The 24,853-nt window shown below is 41.3% G+C and overlaps 1 protein-coding gene across 3 annotated transcripts in view; it reads right to left on the bottom strand.

The window, feature by feature from the left end:
* Nucleotides 1-24,853, bottom strand: part of NKAIN2 (sodium/potassium transporting ATPase interacting 2) — a 1,500,295-nt gene that overhangs the window by 836,020 nt on the left and 639,422 nt on the right. For all 3 annotated transcript variants that reach the window (XM_077486956.1, XM_077486954.1, XM_077486955.1), the window contains exon 3: nt 5,280-5,360. In XM_077486956.1, the coding sequence (XP_077343082.1) occupies nt 5,280-5,360 (81 nt within the window). The remainder of the gene's footprint in view (nt 1-5,279; nt 5,361-24,853) is intronic.

Consider the following 24,853-nt stretch of genomic DNA (forward strand, 5'->3'; position numbering starts at 1 on the left):
GCAGCTATAACAACTTTAACTCTTCTGGTAAGGCTGTCCACAAGGCTTAGGAGTTTGTCTATGGGAATGTTTGACCATTCTTCCACAAGCACATTTGTGAGGTCAGGCTCGCAGTCTCCACTCTAATTCACATCAAAGGAGTTCTATCGGGTTGAGGTCAGGACTCTTTGCAGACCAGTCAAGTTCCTCCACCCCAAACTCGCTCATCCATGTCTTTATGGACCTTGTTTTTGCACTGGTCTTGTTGGAACAGGAAGGACCATCCTCAAACTGTTCCAGCAAGGTTAAGAGCATGAAATGTCTTGGTGTGCTGACGCCTTCAGAGTTCTCTTCTCTGGAGCTAAGGGCCAAAGGGGCTAAGGGGCCAAGCCCAACCCCTAAAAAACAACCCCACACCATATTCGGGTCCCCACTTTTTACAATGAAACGTATGTTGGGTGGCAGACGCACTGACGTCATCACAATACAGTGTAGGTTGGACGGGCGATTGCATGCCGGCTGGCATTTTTTTTTGGGGCATTTTTGCTGCTTTCGATGTAAGTGTATTTCTTTACTTTTATCAAATTTGTTATATGGAATTATGCTATGGTGAGTCTTCTTTCCATTTCCCTGGAATCCCGAGTACTGCCTTTCTGCTTCACGTGCTGCTGTTGACAGTCCCGGCCTGTTTCATTCCATAAGGGAGCTTACTGTGATCATGATCTGAGGAGGTGCTGTGGAGATTGACTATGGGCATGAAATCGCTTGCCTTTTGGTAAGCGCATATTTTGTGTGGTGGTGGTCACGATCCTTGTGGTGTTTTGGTTGCACAGAAGATTGAACACTTTGCATTTTTTATTTTATTTTTACATTATTATTACACTCATATCATCACCAATTTTTTATTTTTATCACTAATATATATTTTTTACATTTCATTTTTATTGGTACTATTCATTTAATATTTTTTATTCTTCCATGAATTCTTATGAAATTTAGGTATTTATTAAGTTTTCACTGGACTATTTTTCATTTATTGGACTTTTTTATCACTTCACTGGGATTTTTCGAATTTCATTATTAACACTTGTTATTTATAATTCTTTTTATAAATTATGGTATGTTTGATTTATTAGAGTGGTAGATCAACTTTTTTCACTACTATTGCAATCAATTAATCGCTCATAGGTGTTTATATTTAATTTTATTTACAGTATTTATGTATGTGCGCAGCTTTTTTCTTTTGTTTACCCCACACCATAATCTCCCCTCCACCAAATGATTTTGACCAGTGCACAAAGCAAAGTCTATTAAAATATGGATGAGCCTGCACAGTGTCCTGACCTCAACCCGATCAAGCGCCTGTAGGTTGAATTATAGTGGAAACTGCAACCCAGGCCTGCTCGTCCACATCAGTGCCTGACCTCACAAATGTGTTTCTCGAAGAATAGTCAAACATTTCCCTAGACACACTCCTAAACCTTGTGGACAGCCTTCCCAGAAGAGTTGAAGCTGTTATAGCTGCAAAGGGTGGGCCAACTCAATATTGAACCATATGGACTAATGCCGCGTACACACAATCGGAATTCTCATTGGAAAAAGCTCTGATGGTTTTCCCGCCAGAATTCCGATGGAATTTCGCTCAAACTGTCTTGCCTACACATGGTCACACCAAATTCCGACGGTCAATAACACTGCGACATACAACACGTTCAACGGCATTATAACAGGGAAGTTGAATGCTTCTGAGCATGTGTCGAATTGTTTCGGAGCATGCGTCAGAATTTTGCGTGTCGGAATTGCATACACACAATAGAATAATCTCATAGAAAGGTTTTCCATTGGAAAAATTAAGAACAGGCTCTCAATCTAAAGACCGTCGGAAATGCCAACAGAAAAAGACCGATGGGTATACACAGTAAATCCAATGAAAAGCTCCCGTCGGACTGTTTCCAGCAGAAATTCAAGCCGTGTGTACGCGGCATCAGAATGGGAAGCCATTAAAGTTCACGTGCATGTAAATGCAGGTTTCCCAATACTTTTTTTTAATATAGTGTATCATATACTCCAATCTATCACTATTATGTCCATTATGAAAAAAAAATCAGGTACAAAAAGCAGAACTCCGATGTTCAAAATAGCTCTGTATTTACAACTTCTGCATACATGTAATAAAACCAGATGACTTGTTTGAGATTTAAACATTTTGGGGGTGCTTTACTGAAACTGAAGGGTGCACAATCTGGTGCAGCTCTTTATAGAAACCAATCAGCTTCCAGGTTTTATTGTCAAAGCTTAATTGAACAAGCATAAGTTATAAACTGATTGGCTACCATGCACTGCTGTATCAGATTCTGAGTGTTTCAGTTTTAGTAAATCAACCCCACTATGTCACAGACAAATTCATGCAGGTTTGTATCACGGTCTACCTACTGAGGATAGTTACATACACGACATTGTTACTGAGAGAGAATTTAAGGGAAATGTCCCCACTGGTGAGACAAACAACCATAAAAATGTATTTTAATACAGTTGGGGAGGAACAGATCTTATTGCTGTGTCCCTGTTCACAAGATTTCCCTTCACTCTCTGTGCGCCCAAAACTAAAACAAAGTTTTGTCTAGAGTTCTAATTTTCATTATTTTCATTTTTATAATTGCTATTTCCTTTGCAATATTTATCATATGAAAGCCATATTACAGAATAAAACAATTTACCGTAAATCAAAACCACAATTCTATGTGCTGAAAGTTTACAAAAACAAAGTAATCAATTTTGAGTATGTTACAGCAGCCAAAACAACAAATTCACTCTTACATTTTTTTTTATCAATTCACATCGTTTTTTTCAAACACATAGAGAAGTTGATTTAGTAAAGGTTATTTAGTAAAGTCAGTTTTCACTTAGCTTAATAAAGTTAGGTTAGTTTCACTCACTCTGAATACCCAGCAATGTAAGCAGAAAATAATAATAAAAAAAAATGTATTTTTGATAGCACTTGTGATTGAAGTCAGCACTGTTTCACCTCATTCACTAAGCTAAGTGTACAGCCTTTAATCCTTTTTTAAATAAACCATATTGATTTTATTGATACTATAAAAAGACAAACAATTAAGCGGAAAAATGTACCCTGACTTTACAAATTACTTACAATGTAAAACAGCACCTACCTACATCTCAAAGGCACAACAATATTTTTGCTTTCCCGATGCACAACACAAAATACTGACTGATATGGCCTTACATATACATAGATAAATACATAAATAAATAAAGAAGGATTTATAATGAACACCCTTATTACCTCTGTGCTATGCTCTCAATTGCAAACAAACATTGCTTCTGCACCAGCTTACAGAACAAGCTAATGAGCAGCAGCAGAACAAAGGAGCTAATGCAGACACCAATTTGGATTAGGAATTTGCTGTCTATATGCCCTGCTGCTTGTCATAAATAAATGATAGAAAATAGCACACTTTTTGTAAAATACCATTCTACATATATCATTTCACTATTAGCCACATTGTACTATAATGCAAAAGAAAATGCAAAGGAAAATGTAATAAAAGATAGCCATAGTGATACAAAATATGAAACCATTCTTTTAGACTTTAAGGTCTTCTTCATATTTTTGGCATTGTTGTAGTGAACCTTGCAATTGTGTGCATTTCAGTGACATTGATTTTATGTCACCCTAAAGCACATCCAGAAGGAACTTGCGTTTTAGTGCACCATAGTGCATGACAAAGTATGATGTGTTTTGATTTGCACTGCAAAAAATGTAGGGTGCATTAAAGCTCATTAGTTTTGCTTCGATGTATGAAAATGCATGTGCTAAGGTGTAATTTGGCGAGCTGTGATTGGACCCTAAGTGTTCAGGTACACAGGACACACAGAGGATTTACGAAAACTGAAACACACAGAATCTGGTGCAGCTGTGCATGGTAGCCAATGAGCTTCTAACTTCAGCTTTTCCAATTAACAGCTTCCCACCTGGCCTATAGCAGAAAAACTGGCTGTGCGGGGGCTTTCCCATTCTAATTGGATGTCATATGATGTCCTTCAGAATGGGATGCTCGTGCGTGCCCCCAGAGGCGCGCAGCATGGCGATCCATGGTGTGGTATGTCCCTTGGAACACTGCATCATCGATCTTGGTAAAAAGCCTATGATGTAGGCTCTTTACCATGTGATCAGCTGTATCCAATCACAGCTGATCACAGTGTAAATAGGAAATGCCATTTATCTTATATTCCTCTCCTCACACTGACAGCATGTGATGAGAGCCAATACAAGGCTTTCCTCATAGGGGAGATCTGCCCCATTACTAATGCCTGCCAGTGCCCACCAGAGATGCCCACCAATGCCCTCCTGTGATGTTTACCAGTGCCCACCAGTGATGCCAATCAGGGCCCATCTGCTATTCACTGCCCATCAGTGGTGCCTGTCAGTGCCCATCAGTGGCTCCTCATCAGTTCTGCCTATTAGTGCCACCTACCGGGGCCACCTATATAAGTGCCCATCAGTGCTGCATATCAATGCCCATCAGTGCTGCTTATTAATGCCCATCAGTGCTACCAATCAGTGACCATCAATGCTGCATATCAGTGCTGTCTATCAGTGCCCATCAATGCTGCATATTAATACCTCCTTATCAATGACCATTAGTGCACATCAGTGAAGGAGAAAAATAGCTTACTTATAAAATTTAACAGAAACTAAGAAAAATGTTGGTCTTTTTTTCATTTGCTTAACAAAAAATATAACACCCAGTGGTGATTAAATACCAACAAAAGAAAGCTTTATCTGTCTCAAAAAAATTATAACAATTTTGTTTGGGTATGGTGTTGCATGGCTGTGCAATTGTCATTCAAAGTGCGACTGTACTGAAAGCTGTAAATTGGCCTGGGCAGGAAAGTGGTGAAAGTGCCCATTATTGAAGTGGTTAAGCTTTGACAATAAACCTGGAATCTGATTGGCTTGTATGCAGACCTGCACCATATTGTTCACATTCCAGTTTTAGTAAATTACCCACACAATGTGACCCCTCAGAAAAATAACACACAACATTCAATAATAACTGTGTTATATTTATAACTATTTATTTATTTCTACCACTGGGGTTATCAGTGCTCTAAAAGAAAAGAAACACACTTGTCCGGTTTTTGGCAGTTGTGGAAGCTATTGATCAGTTCTTATTTGAAAAAAAATAAAAATCATTGTGTGGAATATTCCACAATATTCTGCTGCCTACTACCTAAAATGGTATTTCAAGACAATATTCGTGAGACTGTCAACTTACCCTGGAAAGGTCCCCAGCTTCCAAATAGAAACAGATAATAAATACATTCCAAACTATCCACACCACGAGCCAGACAGCATACTGTGGAAATAAAGGGGTAGATGTAGGTTAAGTATAACATTACAAATAAATTGCCACAGATACAGTCTTTTATTGGTCATTACAACTTTTTGACATTCAATCAAAAGAGTATAAGGTAACCACCAAAATGTTTTGAGTATGTATTCATGGCCATAGTATAAAGGAAGATCACGTAATTCACTGTAATAATTCCATATCCAATTTTAAGATGACAGTTAATCATATTTAAGTTCAGCCAAGGATTGAGATTAAAGTCTGTGATTACATGTAGGACTATAAAAATAACCTGTCATCAAAAATATAAGAGTTCTCATTGCTGATTGTTTTTTTTTTAAAGTGTAAAGCTCCAGGGCTGTACATGGTATGTACATGCTTGTTCCAGGTCAGTGAGCACCTTCCAAATAATGACAAATGACTAAGGATGACAAGCGACAACTGCTCATATGAAATAAAGTTTATTGTTAATAAAGGAAAACTCTGGCTAAATATTCTTGTGCATATGCTATGTATCTCTCCATTCTCCTCACACCCCCTCCAGTGCCGGGACAAGGTCATCTAAAGCCCAGAGTGAGCATATTAAACTGTACCCCCAATAAATGTATGAGCATTATGTGTCCCCAAAAAAATTGTGTACTAATCTGCATGCTTACCCCCTACAATTCTCCCTCCTCCCAGTACAAATCCCCCCGGCCTAAATCCCCCTCCCTGCACAAATGTTTGCACCCCCATCCACTCTCCCAGCTCAAAACCTCTATCTCCCCAAATATCTCTAGCGCAAATTCTTCCCCCCAAATTTCCCCTCCTAGCACAAATCCTCACAATCATATATACTAGCACAAATCCACAAATTCCACCCCAAAAAGAAATCCCCATCTAGCACTAATTCCCCACTTTAACATATCAGCTATTCTAGATTAAACCCCTCCAACCCAAATCCACCTCCCTAGCACAAATCTTCTTCCCTCATCCCAACATAATCCCCACCCCCTAAATCTCCCCTCCTAGAAAAATACTCCTCCTCTTGCCTCCCAAATTCCCCCTCTCAAATCTCTTCCCCTTAATGTTCTTGCAGCACCCTCCCCACCTCACATGATACCACAGTGCCCAGGGCAGCCACCTCTCCTTCCCACCGCTTGTCTCAGCCCTGCACGCCCCCCATAAAATATATATTTTAGCTAACAAAACACCCTTTACTTAACCACTTTAAGACCGCCCACCACATATTTACAGCAGCAGAAGTATGCCTGCGGGCCACCCACAATCACGGTACAGAGAGGCAGAATGGGGATCTGCTTATGTAAAAAAGGCAGATCCCCATTCTGACAGGGGACAACATTAAGATCCTCTGTTTCTAGTGATCAAGAACAGCGATCTGTTCTGTGGCCTTAGGAATATACCAGCATTGGAACAGAGTGCCCAAAGGGATACATCCTCCATGCAGCTCAGGTCCAGAAGGAGTGATATGACGGTGGCGATATTAGATCTCTGAGATGGGATCCATGTAGCTGGTAAGCGTCAGTATTTTTGGTGGTGGAAAGTCTTTTCCTGCCTTCTTGGGGACACTTTTCTGTTGGTGCGGTGTGGATCATCATGGTGGAAATCACAAGCGAAAACGATTTTTGATTGGAGATGGACTATTATTTTGAATTTAAGCTCTAATTAGAGTAGTGTATATATTCCTTTTTGCACAATCTATTTAATTCTTATATATATTTGTTTGCATGATTTTTTGTATGAATTATATTACACATCAATTGATATTTTTCATATTATTATATATTCATTGATATTGAATTGGATCATTATAGCGCAGCCTTTTTTGTAAAACACATTTAACCCCTTGTTCGCTCCCTAGTGTTAACCCCTTCCCTGCCAGTGTCATTTATACATTGATCAATGCATTTTTTTTAGCAGTGATTACTGTACTAATGTCACTGGTCCCCAAAAAGTGTCACTTGGGGGCAGATTTGTCCGCTGAAATGTCACAAAATCGCAGATCGTCGCCATTACCAGTAAACACATTTAAAAAAAAGTTCCTGAATCTATCCTCTATTTTGTAAATGCTATAACTTTTGCACAAATTAATCAATGCACGTTTATTGCATTTTTTTTACCAAAATTATGTAGCAGAATACATATTAACCTAAACTGATGAATACATTTGTTTTTTGTATATATTTTTTCTATATGTATTATAGCAGAAAGTAATATATATATATATATATATATATATACATATATTTTTTTTTCAAAATTATTGGTCTTTTTTTGTTTATAGCGCAAAAAATAAAAACCACCGAGGTGATCAAATACCACCAAAAGAAAGCTCTATTTGTGGGAACAAAGGACATAAATTTTGTTTGAGTACAATGTCACATAACTGCGCAATTGTAAGTTAAAGTGACACAGTGCCATATCGCAAAAAAGGTTCTGGTCATTAAGGGGTAAAGAGAAAATGCAATTGTATCATCAAAGAGTGGTACTGTGCATACAAAATATAATACAAAAGTGTCACATCCCGATAGAATTGGAAGACTAGGTGGAAAAATTGACGATGGACTTTGTAGGCACCACAATAGCAACGTTGATAAAATTCAAATATCATAACTATTATAAAAAAATACAATGCTAAAGTATTTTCACAGTGTAGCAGTTGTTGCCTAATTGGCACATAACACACCAACTATTACACCAACATTACTAATAGGTGGTGTGTTATGTGCCAATTAGGCAACAACTGCTACACTGTGAATGGAAAACGGTTTAGCATTGTAAATTTTTATATTATGTAATAAAGCTTTTTGAATTTTATCAACATTGTTATTGTGGTGTCTACAAAGTCCATCATCACTTTTTCCACTTAGTCTTCGATTAAGGGGCTAAATTCTTCCGGGTCTGAAGTGGTTAACTTCTTCACTGTAGAATTCTGGCCAGTCTGGAGATGATGTAATTACATGTGAGTACCACTTAGTCCAAGAGTACTGTTAGTCCAGCCTGCATGATTACGAATCCCTAGGCGTGTATTAATGACAGACATTGTTTTCAGGAAATGGGTAGAATGATGCAAAAGGTTGTTCAACCTAAAGAGGCCTGGCAAAACTGAATAAGGGAAAAAACTTGGGATATAACTCAAGGATTGAGAGGTTAAGATTTCTTAGAACAATAGTATGTTACTTCATACAATTGCCAATAAGGACTAAAAGGAGAATTAAAATCTTTCATTTAATCAAAATTTTAGGAATCTTTGATCTTCAATAGTTTTTTACAAGAGAAAATCAAACAGAAAAAAAAAATCTTAAAATGTCATAAAGGGAAAACTTAATAACTGTTGCTTTGTATTGATTGTGTTAAAGAAAAAGCCATGATCAATAAAAACCTTATATGGTCACTGTGGCAAGTACACATCATGGAAAATGAATGATATAAACAATTATCTAAGCTTGGCCATGGATGTCAATATCATAAATGGTGCAACCCAAAAAAATAAACATTTTCTACATCAAGTGACATAAATGTGAACACTGCCATTTGTGCCTAACTTAAAAATATACAGTTTAGATAAGTATATATAATACGAGTAATGAAAAGGGATTAATGCATTTCATCCACTTAATTCTAAAAATGCTACATTCTAGTGATTTGACAGCACAGGGTATGAAAGTCAGTTAACATCAGCATTGTAAAACTGTGCTCAAGTTGTCATTAGCCAGAAGCACAAAATATCTGAAATGTCTTTTAATTTGAAAACATTTAGTAAAAAGAACATTCATGAAGGGCATGTTGTAGCAATTATTTGGCCATATTCAATGCAGCATTATACTGTGCAATGTGCAAATTTAAACTGAAACAAAAAATAATGTGAAAAATACAGTTACAACCTCTGACAGCTCTGTAAAATATGATAATTGGTTTTTGCATTGTAGCTGTTATGTTCTATTGTTATTTAAACAGCAGTTCCAAGCAACAAGTCAAACCAATGAATGAACTTCTAATGTTTTATAACAAACACCACTTAAATCAAAATGTTTTATAGTTTAACCCTAAGCTGATTATTTGTAAATCCATTAAGTTAGACTGATAATATGCAGTGCCATACAAGACCACTGGGAATGCTCTTGTGGTGTAACAGGATTCATGACCAGCACTCTGTTCAAACAGATAAGCAGTCAGTACTAATGGCTACTTGCTTGTTCATTGGATACACATCTCTCTCACAAGGACATAGGAGGAGTCTGGTAGTCCAGATCTACAGCTGAAAGGACCCATGGACTTGTTCCACAGGGCAGTGGCAGGAAGAGTCTCTCCAGAAAAATAGGATAATGGCTGCAAGCACAGAACCATCCCACTTCAGACACAGCTGACACTTTTTTGTAGTGTCTGGGGCTTGGAAGGAGCCTGCATGGTTTTGTACTCGCATGCCTGAATTAAGGTCGAGACATTTGGTGACAGCTCATATACCTAATCACTGCTGTCTCATAAGGCTTGGTCTCTCTGAACCCCCGGGGGTGAGAGAAAGCAACTTATACCCCCTAGATATGTCCAGGAGACCAGAAGCTTGTGGAAGATCAGAGGACCAGAGGATTGTGTAGCGTTAAAGAATCCAGCACCTGCATGTGCATATGGTAAGTAAAAGGACACTCTACTACAATTATGTTTTCTGTTTGTTAGAAACAAAGAAACCTGCAGGGGGTGTGTTTAGAAATGCTGTCAGAGAACCTCCATCACAAACGCTCGTTCTTATATACCAGCCACCAATCTCCGTTCCTCCAATGCAAACGCGCGTGCACCAAGTCACAAGCGAGAAAGAACGAGTCCCAGACCCAGCATGCGCACTGGTGCATCCACCTGAACAGATATGCTGCACATATGCGCACGCCAACGAATCACGGTGCACGGTGCCCTATTTAATGAGGAGCCTGCTTAGTGTCAGTGCTGGATTATCTCAGATTGTTCCTGTGTACCTGTTGTTACCTTGCTTGACTTATCCTGATCCTGAACACCCATCTCTCCCTGACTACTCTTTTGGATTATCCCTGCAACCTTGTCTGCCTCTGTTTATCTGCACCAACCTCGGCTTGGACTTCTGACTACGGCTCTATCTTCTGATTTTGTACCTTGCTGCCAGGCTGTTATCAAACTCTGCCTGTCCGTGACTACGAGCCTGCCTCCCGTTTGTGTACCTCTCTGCCAGACCGTTGCCAACTCCTGCTTGTTCCTGACTCTGCAAGTGACTCTGTTGGACTTTTCCTGGGCTAGTCCGGTGATCAGTAACTCACCTCCTCCACAAAGGCTCCAGTGTTCCTGATCTGCTATCACCTGTCTGCAGGCACCCTGTGTTCCTGTCTCAACCTCCGGGACCGGGACCGCGCAAGAGGCCGCACTCGACATTTCGGACTCCGCTGTAAGGTATGTAACAAATACACTATAAACAAATTTCATGCATAGCAAGCCGGAGTTCTATGATCAGACCAAACAAATAAGACTACACACTCCAGGAAAATCAGCCATAGTACACAAAAGTGAGATATGGTTCCAGCCCGGTTCTTACCAGGCCATGCTCCCCTTGACATGTTTCACCCCACCCATGGGGCTTTGTCCGAGAGTCACCACTATGACTAAGCACCATGGGTGGGGTGAAATGTATCAGGTGGCATGGCCTGGAAGAAGCCAGGCTGAAGCCACATCTCACTTTCTTGTACTTTGGCTGATTTTCCTGGAGGGTTTTGTTTGGTTTGTGAACCTTAGCCAGAGCTGGGATGATCTCTGTTGAAACCAGCACCCACACTCTGTGTGAGACACTGGAAAGCCCTGCAGTGGTGCTCCGCATTTTATGTTTACCGTATATTTGACAAAGAGGATGTAGTGGGCTGCTAAAGCAACAACTGGATGAGGGTGGAGCTCCATGTATGCATCTTCAAATGAACTAAAACAATTAAGATTTGTATGTCACAGTGAAATGGTAATTGTGCTCAAGCAGTAACCTGAAAATTAAGTTTTGTTCTAGTTTTACTCTTGAAGATAGCTATGAACTGGTATGCGAGAGTGGCTAGGCAATCCTTTGCCTTCAGCCTCATAGCTGTATATCTGCAGTTTTGGATTTTTGGTAATGCTGCCTCTGATTGCTAGCTTCAGAAGATTTGGAGTGACATTGGGTAATGTCATTACTGAGCTGCTCACTGCTGTCCTTGCCAGAGGCTCTGACATGAGGTAGTAAAGTCCTGCCTCTACCAAGTTGGCTGCATCCACACAGGCACAGTGCAGAGCGCAGAGTAGTAGGTCATTCATGTAGAAAAGATCAGCTGCAGACAGGATACAGGCAGTATTGGTGACTAGTAGGGATGAGTTGTCCAGGCCTAAGTTTTGATGGAGTCCACACACTATAAAAGGCTGCTGTCCCAGCAACAATTTGTCAGTCTTTGGAAGTTTGTTGTGAGAGACAGCTGACAGTACTGCATGGAGAGAGTTGCCAGTGTAGTTACTACTAGAACTATACAGTGCTATATATAGCATTATATTCAGTGCTCCACTGGTACTTTGCGGTAAACTGCAGTTTGTGTGGCTAGAGTAAGTGGAATTCATTGTGCTTTCAGAAGACTCAACAGATATTCTAAGGCCGCGTACACACGTGGCGGATTGTTTGGCCAACTAAGTCCGTCAGACAATCTGACAGACAGTCCGTCATACTTTCGAATGAAAGGACTTGCCCACACACGGCACTTTTTGAGCGGACTAATATGGCGGACTAAGTCCGCCATACAATCCGCCCTACTCTTGAAATGAACGGACTCGCCCACACACGCGGAGGAAAGTCCGCTCATTTCGAGCGCGTCTCCAGGTAGGCGGGGCCCGCGAAGGAGACGTCGCTGGCCCCGCCACCTGGAATGAACTTAAAGGGGAACCCCAATGCCGAAAAAATCGGCGTGGGGGTCCCCCCCAAGTCCACAACAGACCCTTGTCCGAGCACGCTACCCGGTCGGCCAGGAAAGGGGGGCGAGCGAGCGCCCCCCCTCCTGAGCTGTACCAGGGGTCTGCGGGCGGGGGGCTTATTGGAATCCGGGAGCCCCCTTTAATAAGGGGGCCCCGGATACCGGCCCCCCACCCTATGTGAATGAGTATGGGGTACAATGTACCCCTACCCATTCACCTGTGAAAAAAAGTACAAAAAAAACACAACACAGGGTTAAAATATTTTATTGCACAGCTCCGGGGGTCTTCAGTCTTCGGGGGTCTTCTCGCCGGACTCCTCCGCTATCTTCTTGTAGCTCTTTTGCTAGCGGAGGAGTCCGGCTTTCTTCCTCCCCGTCGGCCTCTTCTCCCGACTTCGGGGGTCTTGTCCCCCCTCTTCGGTTCTTCTGCCGGGCCACCGCGCCTTCTTATAGCTCTTTTACAGGCGGTGGCCCGGTCTTCTGTCGCCGCTGCCGCCGCCGCCTTCCGTTCTTCTTCTTCTTCTTCTTCTTCTTCTCCAGGAGATGTTGCCTCGACGATCTCTCCGGCCGCAATGCCAGAGCCGCGCTGCGCGCCCACTTATATAGGGACAATGGGGCAGTGTCACATGGCTTTATGTCACATGGGTTGGTGTCACATGATGACCCCGCCCCCTTACGATGTCATAGTCCCCATGTGACATCAACCCATGTGACCAGCCCATGTGACATATACCATGTGACACCGCCCCATTGTCACTATATAAGTGGCCGCGCAGCGCGGCTCTGGCATTCCGGCCAGATAGATCGTCGAGGCAACATCTCCTGGAGAAGAAGAAGAAAAAGAAGAAGAAGAACGGAAGGCGACGGCGGCGACAGAAGACCGGGCCACCGCCTGTAAAAGAGCTATAAGAAGGCGCGGTGGCCCGGCAGAAGAACCGAAGAGGGGGACAAGACCCCCGAAGTCGGGAGAAGAGGCCGGCGGCGAGGAAGAAAGCCGGACTCCTCCGCTAGTAAAAGAGCTACAAGAAGAATGCGGTGGAGTCCGGCGAGAAGACCCCCGAAGACTGAAGACCCCCGGAGCTGTGCAATAAAATATTTCAACCCTGTGTTGTGTTTTTTTTTGTACTTTTTTTCACAGGTGAATGGGTAGGGGTACATTGTACCCCATACTCATTCACATAGGGTGGGGGGCCGGTATCCGGGGGCCCCTTATTAAAGGGGGCTCCCGGATTCCGATAAGCCCCCCGCCCGCAGACCCCGACAACCAACGGCCAGGGTTGTCGGGAAGAGGCCCTTGTCCTCATCAACATGTGGACGAGGTGCTTTGGGGTGGCACCCCCCATGTTGAGGGCACGCGGCCTGGTACGGCTCAGGAGGGGGGGGCGCTCGCTCGCCCCCCTTTCCTGGCCGGCCGGTGTAGCGTGCTCGGACAAGGGTCTGTTGTGGACTTGGGGGGCACCCCCACGCCGATTTTTTTCGGCGTTGGGGTTCCCCTTTAAGTTCATACCAGGCGGCGGGGCCAGCGACGTCTCCATCGCGGGCCCCGCCTACCTGGATACCCGCTCGAAATGAGCGGACTTTTCTCCGGACGGGAAAAGTCCACTCATTTCAAAAGTACGGCGGACTGGCACACACACGGGCGGACTGTCCGCTGAAATGCGAGTCCGACGGACAGTCTTTCCAACATTCCGAAAGACTTAGTCCGCCAGACTGTCCGCTGAAAAAGTCCGCTGAAGCCCACACACGAGCGGACTGTCCGCTGAAATGTGTTTCGGCGGGCTAAGTTGGGCAGACTAAGGCCGCGTACACACGGGCGGATTGTCTGCCCAACTAAGTTCGTCAGACAATCCGACAGACAGTCCGTTCAACTTTTGAATGAACGGACTTGACCACACACGATGAACAGACAGTCCGCTGAAAGCTTGCGCGATGACGTATACAGCACGTACGACGGGACTAGAAATACGACGTCCAATACACTGCAATGCAACCTTCGGCCGTGTAAATCCTTTCTGAGCATGCGCCATACTTAGTCCGTCCAACTTGCCTACACACGAGCGGACTGTCCGCTGAAACCAAGTTTGGACGGACAAAACCAAGTTTGGACGGACAAAATTACGGAAATTCCGAAAGACTTAGGCCGCGTACACACGGGCGGACTGTTCGCCCAACCTTGTCCGCTGAACAGTGTTTGGGCGGACAGTCCGCTCGTGTGTGGGGCTTCAGCGGACAGTTTCAGCGGACAGTTGGACGAACAAGGTCTTACGGAAATTCCGAAAAACTGTCCGCTGAAACAAGGTTTCAGCGGACTGTTCGCTCGTGTGTAGGCTTGTTCGGCCAACTAAGTCTCGCGCATGCTCAGAAAGGATTTCCACGTCGGAAGGTTGCATTGCAGTGTATTGGACGTCGAAATTTTCGATCCGTCGTGCGTGCCGAAACGTCATCGCGCACGGTTTCAGCAAACTGTTCGTCCGTCGTGTGTGGCCATGTCCGTCCATGCTAAGTTTGAGCGGACTGTTTGCCGAAACTGTTGGACGGACAAAGTTGGGCGAACAGTCCGCGCGTGTGTACGCGGCCTTAGGCCGCGTACACACGGGCGGATTGTCTGCCCAACTTAGTCCGCTGAACCGTGTTTCAGTGGACAATCCGCTCGTGTGTGGGCTTCAGCGGACTTTTTCAGCGGACAGTCTGACGGACTAAGTCTTTCGGAATTTCCGTAATTTTGTCCGTCCAAACTTGGTTTTGTCCGTCCAAACTTGGTTTCAGCGGACAGTCCGCTCGTGTGTAGGCAAGTTGGACGGACTAAGTATGGCGCATGCTCAGAAAGGATTTACACTGCCGAAGGTTGCATTGCAGTGTATTGGACGTCGTATTTCTAGTCCCGTCGTACGTGCTGTATGCGTCATCGCGCAAGCTTTCAGCGGACTGTCTGTTCATCGTGTGTGGTCAAGTCCGTTCATTCAAAAGTTGAACGGACTGTCTGTCGGATTGTCTGATGAACTTAGTTGGGCAGACAATCCGCCCGTGTGTACGCGGCCTTAGTCCGTCAGACTGTCCGCTGAAAAAGTCTGCTGAAGCCCACACATGAGCGGATTGTCTGCTGAAACACGGTTCAGCGGACTAAGTTGGGCAGACAATCCGCCCGTGTGTACGCGGCCTAAGAAGTCCATTTTTGTGTCTGTTGCTGTGTTGCTGCTGTTCCCCACTTTTTTTTCTTATTGGCTATTTATTTTTTTGGTTTTTCATTGCATTTATCATTTATTTTTTTTCATGAAAAAATTACTTTTAGGGTTGCTGTTTGTTTTTTTAATTCTTATTTTCCATTTGTGTCCTTCAGTTCTATTTTATTTGTGTTTTATTTTATTGTGTTTTATTTTTTCTATGGGTTCAAAAACAGTAATGTGGAGTTGTTGGGGACAACCCAAACAATGTATATTAAAGTGCTGTGTTTTAATCCACACAAGCAGCATGGTTTCCAGTCCCCCCAAACACCCCATCCCTAACATACAGATCTTGCCATATCTGCAAATAAAAGTAGGGAGTAAATCCAACATCAGCAAAGGAAGACCAAAGAAAGAGGCAAAAGTGATTCCTCTACAGCTGTTAGGATCTTCTGCATGCGAGCTCATGGGGCACATTTAAAAGAAAAAATCTTATTTATTTTACCTTTTATTTTTACACTGTTCTTAAAAAAAAAAAAAAAATGTGTCACTTACATCCCTTGTAATAGAAAAAAAGAATGACGGGACCTCTTAAATATTAGATCCGGGGTCAAAATGACCTCAGATTTCACATTTACACAAAAATGCAATAAAAAAAAGTTGTTTGAAAAAAAATTTGCTTTGGCGGAAGTGACATTTTGCTTCCGCCCTGCAATGGTATGAAGCCGGTTGGGGGCCATCTTCCCCTCACTTGGTTCCATACCTAACACGGAAGAGGACCTGATCACCTCTGCCGCTACTGACAGATCCATATCGTGGCAGAGAAGAAGATACTGAGGTTATGGCAGCTAGCTGCTGCCATAACAACGATATTGCTCTTCAAAGTACAGCCATATAATGACGGTAGGCAGTCCGTGGTGAATAATATCACAACAGCAATAGGCATCTGGAAAAGGCAGAGCTGTGGGGATGTTATACTGTGATGTGAAAATGTGAAGCCTACAATTTTTTCCTTCAATGATAATCATCATTATTAATAAATTCACATACAATATGGCTTAAAAATATATCAGATAACTGCTGGACATTCTGAAAACAGCTGACATCATAAAAAAACTATATTTTATCTAGAATTAGTATCTGGTAAAGTCTGTTTTTTTTTCCATTATGCTGCCTGGTTTATAGATGTAATCTATAAACAATGTCATGTTACTGTAAACAAGTCACATGCAAAACTGTTACTGTAAATCCACGTGTGAAACTAAGTATTTGTGTTCTAAAATATAAAAACTTGGTGGCTGCCGGTGGGTCTTTGGCATGCTGCATCCTGCATTTTTGTGAGTATGGATTACTTAGTTTGATTCCCACATTTCAATCTACCTGATACATTTCCATGTTCCTTACTATGTTATATTTTTTAACAATTTTACTTTATATATTATTATGTCTATACATGAACCCCTGAAAAGTTAGACTGAACTCATAAAACACATTGGGTCACTATGAGGCTATGACACATTTACCATGGACTATTTCATCACCGTATGTAACCTTGTAATGGATTTATATATTTGGGCCAACTGTTTGGCATTATAACACCTTTTCCTAGTTCTATGGCTGGCATATACTCAATAAGCCTGTACTATGTTTTGTGTTGCTTCATCTAAAGTCCCAATTGGCAAAACTAGGCGCCTTGCAGGGTACTACCAAATGGTAGCACAGGGATGCTTAGGTACACTCACATACCAGAACAAAAGATACATTTTTCATGGTATTGGTTAGACCCAATTAACATTTTTATTTATGTTCCCTATACCATGTCAAATGTTCCCTTTTTGAGTTCAGGTTCACTGTAATACCCCTTTCACACTGAGGCAGTTTTCAGTTGTTTTAGCGCTAGAAATAGTGCCTGTAAAGCGCCTGAAAACTGCCTCCTATTAATTTCAATGTGTGCTTTTACACTCGGACGGTGCGCTTGCGGGACGTTAGAAAAAGTCCTGCAAGCAGCGTCTATGGGGGGGTTGGGAGTGCTATAAATAGTGCCCCCAAAACCCCCCTGCCCATTGAAAAGAATGGGTAGCACTTCCAAAGAGTCTTAAAAGCACTTTGAGATTGCCACAAAACGGGTCTTATTTCGTTTGTCATGGGACCTAAAAAACAACAACCTTCTAGTGCCCGAAAAGTGCCGCAAAAGCACCGCTAAAGCTGCTAAAGCACCGCAGCATGAACGGCACATTAGCTGTTTTAGCGACGTTTCAGTGTGAAAGTAGCCTAAGATTTAATAAAGCAAATAATAAAGCAAACTGTATTGTTTTCAGCATTTATTAAGAAAAATTATGCATTAGTGTTGATTATATTTTCTCATACAAGGCATGCTATGATTTTAAAGTAAAGGTCTAATTCACAAGGAAACTCAGGTTCAAAAACAAACTCTATGACAAATGATTGGGGTTAAAGTGTTGACAACAAATCATGAATCACTTTCAGGCATGGCTAGCTAAAGAAAGACGGAAAGTGTTACTTGAAGACTATAATAATGTGGCTCAGGTGGGGATATTAGTAAGGGGATTGAATACAGCCTCTACCATAACAAGATAGCCCGGAGACAGATGGGACCTCTGATATACTGAGTCAGGTTCTTCCACGACTCAGCTATTCCAATGGAGAAGTCTATACTTCCATTTATTATAAGAAATAGAAAATATCTCTTATGGTTTTCTGTTGCACATCAATGTTTATTGCAAGCAGCTAACCAATATTGTACAGTATATGATGATTTATGCTGCATTGTGTGTTCTGTTTAATGCAAACATTTACAAATTGATGGCTTATCACATTAGTCTTACTCAATAAGGAGTTCTTATTCTTAAAGTGAATATAAACCTACGAACAAACATTTTAGAGCTTGCCAATACTTGGATGTGGTGGTTACGTTTTTTTTCAGGAACTATGTCTTTAATTTTCCCTTACCGATTTTGCTAGTAACCCACTTTTTGTCCTAGGATGATAATGCTCACTCACTGTACTATCTGTGGAGGATCAGAACGGTCACCTTAGGCTGCTTGCACTTTATTTGGGCTGCAAACATCTCCTCCGCTCATCATCTCTCGAACATAGGAGGAGGTGTCCTGTAATCCACAGATGTTAATAGGGCAGGGTTGATAGCATTGCTTGAGATTTTGGTGCAACAGAAGAGCAAAGAAAGTTACTGTACAAGCTCATTGAATTTCTGACAGGATATCTTTATATCCCATGAGGATGTCTCCTGCATAGATGAAATGTGTAGGCTGGGGCTAGCGACCTATGAGGTCATCACACCCACTGGTGTAACATATTGGAGTATTTCTTTGGGAGTGGACTTTTATTTTCACACACGTTTGTTGTGATGCCCCAGTGGAGCCCTGAACATTGTTTGAGTTATATTATATATGGTTTAATCTTTTCACATTATTGGTGATTTTATTAATTGATGTTGATATTATTTATATCATTTTATTGTTTGAATTATTGTGAGTTTTATGGATAGATGTTTTGTGCATTCTTTTTGTTTATTATTTTGTGCAGCATTATCTCTAAGCACTAAGTACATTATTACTTGGCAGTTTACTAGGATCAACAATATGTTTTCAGTTACTGAACAGAAATAAATTGTCTATAAAATAAAAGGCCAAGGGATTCAAGAAAACGCCTACCCATAGGCTGAGATACCCCATATACCCATAATCGGACCTTGTGTTGCCCTTATCTAGTACAACCAAGCACCCAGCCACCTAGTGGTAGAAGAGAAAAGAGGCCACGTTTAGGAAGAAATCAATAGATCTCGAACAATTGACCAGGATAACTACTCCTGGAAAGTAAATTTGTAAGGAGCTCCCTGCCTAAACCCCAGGAAGCTACATTTAACATCAATACTATCAAAAGATGTTCAAAGAATTGTTGGTGCAGAGTCTGTACTTCTGAACCCAGGGAAGTCTGAGCAGTTTTCAGACTTAATCCCATCTCTTGATTGAGAAAACTTTGTTGACAAAGTAACAAACAAACTCTTCAAATCTTTCCTGTGAGAGGCTCAGACCTAGGCTTTCATACCATCCAGCCACTGAAATAATAACAATAATAATAATATAATCATTACAATATTTCTATAGTGCTTCTTTCCATGGATACTCAAGTACTTATAAAATACTTTTGAGAAGCATTAGTCAGGTGCTGCTATACACCAGGGTAAAAAGATGTGTATTGAGTGTATTTTTAAAATAACAACCAGAGAGGGTGCTTCCCGGACAATGGATGGCATATTATAGGTGCTGAATGACAGAATGCACGAGATCCTAAATATTTTAAGATGACTATGGGCACATGTCATTTTCTCTGAGGAGTGAGGGAGCATGGATTACCAGAAGTTCTGTCAGATAGGTGGACCCCAAGTTATGTAAGCCTTTTTTAAGCCGGACAATACTATAGCATATTCTCCACCTAATTAGAAAAAAAAAAATCAGTTTGGAGTAATTAAGTCTGCTATTGCTGTGGCAATTTTGTGTTCAGTATGTATTTATCACTACTGCCTTTCCGGTTTACATCACTTCTGTTTTATTTGCCTCACAGTCTTACCTTACCAAACTGCATGGCAGTTTGAGCAGAGAGGTTTGATCTTGACAGGAGCAATGGAGTCCAAAGCAGAAGTGGAATTTTTGTGGCATAGATAGATCAGGAGGTTGGTCCTGCTTTGCAGTGCCCCCAGTCTCCTTAAAGTGATGTTAATGTTATGTGATATCCTTTTTAACATAAAATAACAAACATGTCATATTTGACCTGCTCTGTGTGGTGGTTTTACACAGAGCAGCCCTGAATCTCCTCTTCTTGGCTCCCTAACTGGCACTTTTGGCCCCTCCCTCCTGCCTGTCATTTGCCCCCAGAGCAAGCAGCTTGCAATGGGGGCACCCATGAAGGCTCATTCAAGAGCTGTGGCTCTGCATGTCCATTCACACAAAGAGCCATAGCTCAGCCCTGCCCCCTCTCTCTCTCCTCATTGGCTCACTGGTTTAGATTGACAGATACTGTCAATGGCCAATGGCTCCTGCTGCTGCCTCAGCCAAAGAGCAGGGGGAGCTCCCAGAGAGCTGAGGCTCTCATGCACATCACTGGAGGAAGATTGGGCACAGGTACTGGAAGTATGGGGGGGGGGGGGGGGCTAGGAAGGCTGCTGCAAAGGGATAGGTTTTTTAACTATGCAGGAAGGTAAAAAAAACCTTGAGCATGTATAACTACTTTAAGATACACTTCAATAATGACCCTTTGTAAAGGCAGCTGACTTAATGTGCAATATTTTAATAATTCCTTTTACTTTTCATTTCAAATGGAGAACAGTGGTGGTTATCTGACCATACAACTGGGTTTGTATTTAGATTCTTTATTTTAATATCCAAAGGGAAAACAAAGTCAAGTGTATAACATTTTGAGTGAGTAACATGACATTTCCAGTGCTGTCATAGTAAGAAGGGCTTCCTGTCCAAATGTATGATTGCTTCTCATCAATCCAAGCACTGAAATCTGCAAGAATGAGCATTTTTGGGGGGGGGGGGGGGGGGGCAAGGAGGTGTTCTGTGGTCAGTAATGGCATTTTATAATATATAATGTGAAACATAATATGCATTCAAAACTATGAATCAGTGTATGGAATCCCCATTCACTTTTATTATAAACAGAACAAGGTGGTTGGGAGCTGGTATTTTGTTGGCAATTAAGATACGCTATTTTTTTATTTTTTTGTAAATGTCATTGCTGCTATATAGGTTGTATACATTGCACAGATTCCCAACTTTCCAGGTACATTGAGATCAACTTTCCAGGTACATTGAGGCATGTTATTTACACAAATTTATCATTTTTAATTTTGCCCCTAAAGTATTATAAAAAATCTATTGAATTTGTTTTGGTACATGTTTCCCAGGGCAGTGCTCAGCTCCCCATGTTATTTGTTTGACAATCCCTTGCCTAGTAGTCTAAAAAATGGTCATAACATTTTTTTTTAACTATCAGCTCCTATTGACTTTAATGAGGTTTGGAGTTCACACCAAAACATTTGTTCCTTTCTTGATGGTGTCTCTATTCCTTCTGGAGTATTCAAGTCTTGGAAACTGAGATTATTAACCCAGTGTGTATCCTTATGTAGGAAGTAAATCCAACTGGCAATATTTTGTTTGATATATTGCTGCATTTGATGAAAATTTTCTTTTTATAACGAGGATCAGGAGCAGAAAATATGTGAGGCAATTATCTTTAAAATGTGTGACTACTGTGTGAAATAATACATTCAATTTTAATTCAGGATAAAGCCTGCCTCATCTCTTCCTCTTACAAATTACCAAGCTGCTTACATATTGTCCATCCACTATACAATGTTTGTGGTTATGGTTTCTGAAATAACACACACTGATTTTTGTTTCAAGATAAAATCTGCCTTATCTCTCCCCCTTACCTTGCAGAGTTATTTTTATTTTATTCTTGCATACTGTCCAACCACTGAAAAATATTTGTGGCTATCGTTTATTGCAAGATAAAACATGGCTTGTCTCTTACTATTTGTTGCCTAGTCATGTGCTTGTGTACTGTATTGTACTGATGATAGCTGATTTCACATTGTGGCCCAACCAAGCTGCTTACATACTGCCTAACTCTTGTAAAATATTTGTGGCCATTGTCTCATTTTAATTGTTCTGCTTAAATTATTGTTATTACATTTTTCAAGCACAAAGTTAAAATGAATTTGCATATGAAAGGTGATTACATTCTTCAATAAAGACTTTTTAAAGCAAATAGCATGTGATTCATTTAGGTTTAATGTATTACAACTTATTATGTGTGTCTCCTTAGTTGAGTTTCATAAGTAAAGTAAATTGGAAATGGAGGAGCTTCAAGGGTAAAATTCCCTAGCTCTTCCATTAATGAAGCACAGAAATTCAGTATTCCACTTTGATCGTATAGAATTAAGAATATTACAAGAATAGGTAGGTAGGTTAATCAATATATTTATATTAACCATTGCTCAGGAAAATAATGCTCCAAACAGTAGATAAACTTTTCCTGGAGCTTGAATAATTGTGTCCCCTTAGACAATTAGAACTCAAGTGATAGAAAGACCAACATTGAAGAAAATATAAATCCCCAAAGAATAGAACATTTTAAGCAGTCCTTGTGTCCACAAAATTATAATAAAAACTCAAAAGTTCATAACTCAGTTCATATGTGTCTATTACCACTTTATGAATCCTTCATACAGTCAGCCAAAAAAAGTTAAACTCTCCCCAAATAAGTCCCCTTTAATTTTTTTCTAAAAAATAAATTAAAATAAATTAGATCCAACCCAGATATTCAAGAATTCACTGTAGCTGAAAGAGAACACAGGGTAGCAGCCTTTGCGGATGACCTTATTCTATTCCTCCAAAGACCTCAAATATCACTACTCTGCTTCAGGACCTGGAACAGTTTGGAAATATGTAATATCTGAAAATTATCTATTTTAAATCCCATGCACTTAGTATATCTCTGTTGCTGGATGCAGTAATGCACAGTAAAATTAATTTTCAATTTTGCTGACAACCAGAGTCTATAACGTATTTAGGAATACAAATCCCAACATCTCTAGCTGACCTATTTATTAAAAATGTCTCGCCCACTTGCAAAATTCAGGGAAATTTTAAGGAGTTGTCACATCTTAATCTATCTTGGTTTGGGAGCTCAGCGCTTATTAAAATGAATATACTTCCTAGATCGCTCTATCTCTTCCAAAACATACCTATAGCTCTTCCCGCTTCCTTCTTTGCCACATACAAGAGTGCATGTACACAATTCCTATGGAAGGATTCTAAACCATGAATAAATTATTTGCACCTTACGCTTCCCAAATTAAACGAAAAGGGTGGGTCTACCAGACCTGTATAGGTATCACTTAGCCTGCCACCTGGTCCGTATTGCGGACTGGCATATTCATGCCCAGGAGAAGTCTTGGGTAGATTTAGAAAGGACTGTTTCTAACTACCCCCTGCACTCTTTGTCATGGTTTCCTCCTAAATACATACAGCGAGGACTGTTAGCCCATCCATTAACTGGTACTATGATCTCGAGCTTTCATATAGCATGTACACTGACCTCTCTCTCATCCTGCCCGTATGCCCTAACAGGGCTTTGGGATAACCCTGACTTTTCTCCGGGTATACTCAGTAATTTCCTAGCCAGGGAATGGTCATTTGATGAGATCTAGAGTATCAATTCTTCCCCCGGGCAAGTTTGTCTCTCTGCAATACCTATCATCTATATATCTCCCACTAGGACCTTCCCCCCCTGGACATATAGACAAATAAACACTACCTGCAGCCATTGAGTAAGGACTCCATGTGGGTGAGACCCCTCACATCTTTTCAGTCTTTGTGCTTAAGAAAGACTCCCCAGCAACATCTGATCTCAGGTATCTACTTAATGTTATCAAGGGATCAACCTGCTAATTCTAATAAAGCACAATTGGCCTGGGAAAGGGACCTGCAAAGTTCTATCCCAGAGGAGGAATGGAAACAAATCAACAAGTTTATCCACAGAGGCTCATTAAATGTAGTAGTCCAGGAGAACTGCTACAAAGTAAGAACTAGATGGTATAGGACTCCTTCTCTTTGTAAATTCTATTCTTCAGCCTCCAAGCTAGGCTGGAGATGTGACATGGAGGAAGGTACCATGTTGCACATTTGGTGGAGCTGTGACTACATGAGCTCATTTTGGACTGAGGTCCACAAAATTATTACAAAGGTTACCTCCCTTCCTCTGAACTTTTCCCCGGCTCAGTATTTGCTTCATTATACTACTCTCCCTAGGAGAGAATACTTCCAATCTGTAGCTATACATATGGTAAATGCAGCTAGCATGTGTATTTCAGTTCACTGGTGTGCCTCCAAAGCACCAACGATACAGGAATGGTATGTGAGATTAAATAAAATTGAGGAAATGGAGGAGCTTATTCACATAGCTTAAGAACATGTTCACAATCAACTGGTTCAATGGGATCCACGTTATGTCCACTGAGAGGTTTGAGAGCTATGGCTGATAATCTTGAAAAAGATTTTCTGTTTCTTTCTGTCAGAATGGTGATTCCAACTATAACTGCTGGGAGGCTCCTAAGTATCCCCTCAGCCCCTCGAGATCACACAACTCCAATTATGTCTGGTGAGGAAGAGTGGAATGCTTGCTGATCTGGAGCTCACTTCCTACCCCCCCCCCCTTTTTTTTCCTTTTTCCTTTCTCCTTTCCTGTCCCTTTTACTCTCTAACACCTCATCTCTACACTTTTGTTATGTTCCAAATGTATGATAATAATAGTCCACTATTGTATAAAGCAACGATCCTTACTTCAGAGTGTAGGCCTG

The sequence above is a fragment of the Lithobates pipiens genome, unplaced genomic scaffold, assembly GCF_037356315.1.
Source record: "Lithobates pipiens isolate NorthernLeopardFrog02 unplaced genomic scaffold, aLitPip1_a1.2 Scaffold_18, whole genome shotgun sequence".
Classification (NCBI taxonomy): Eukaryota; Metazoa; Chordata; class Amphibia; order Anura; family Ranidae; genus Lithobates; species Lithobates pipiens.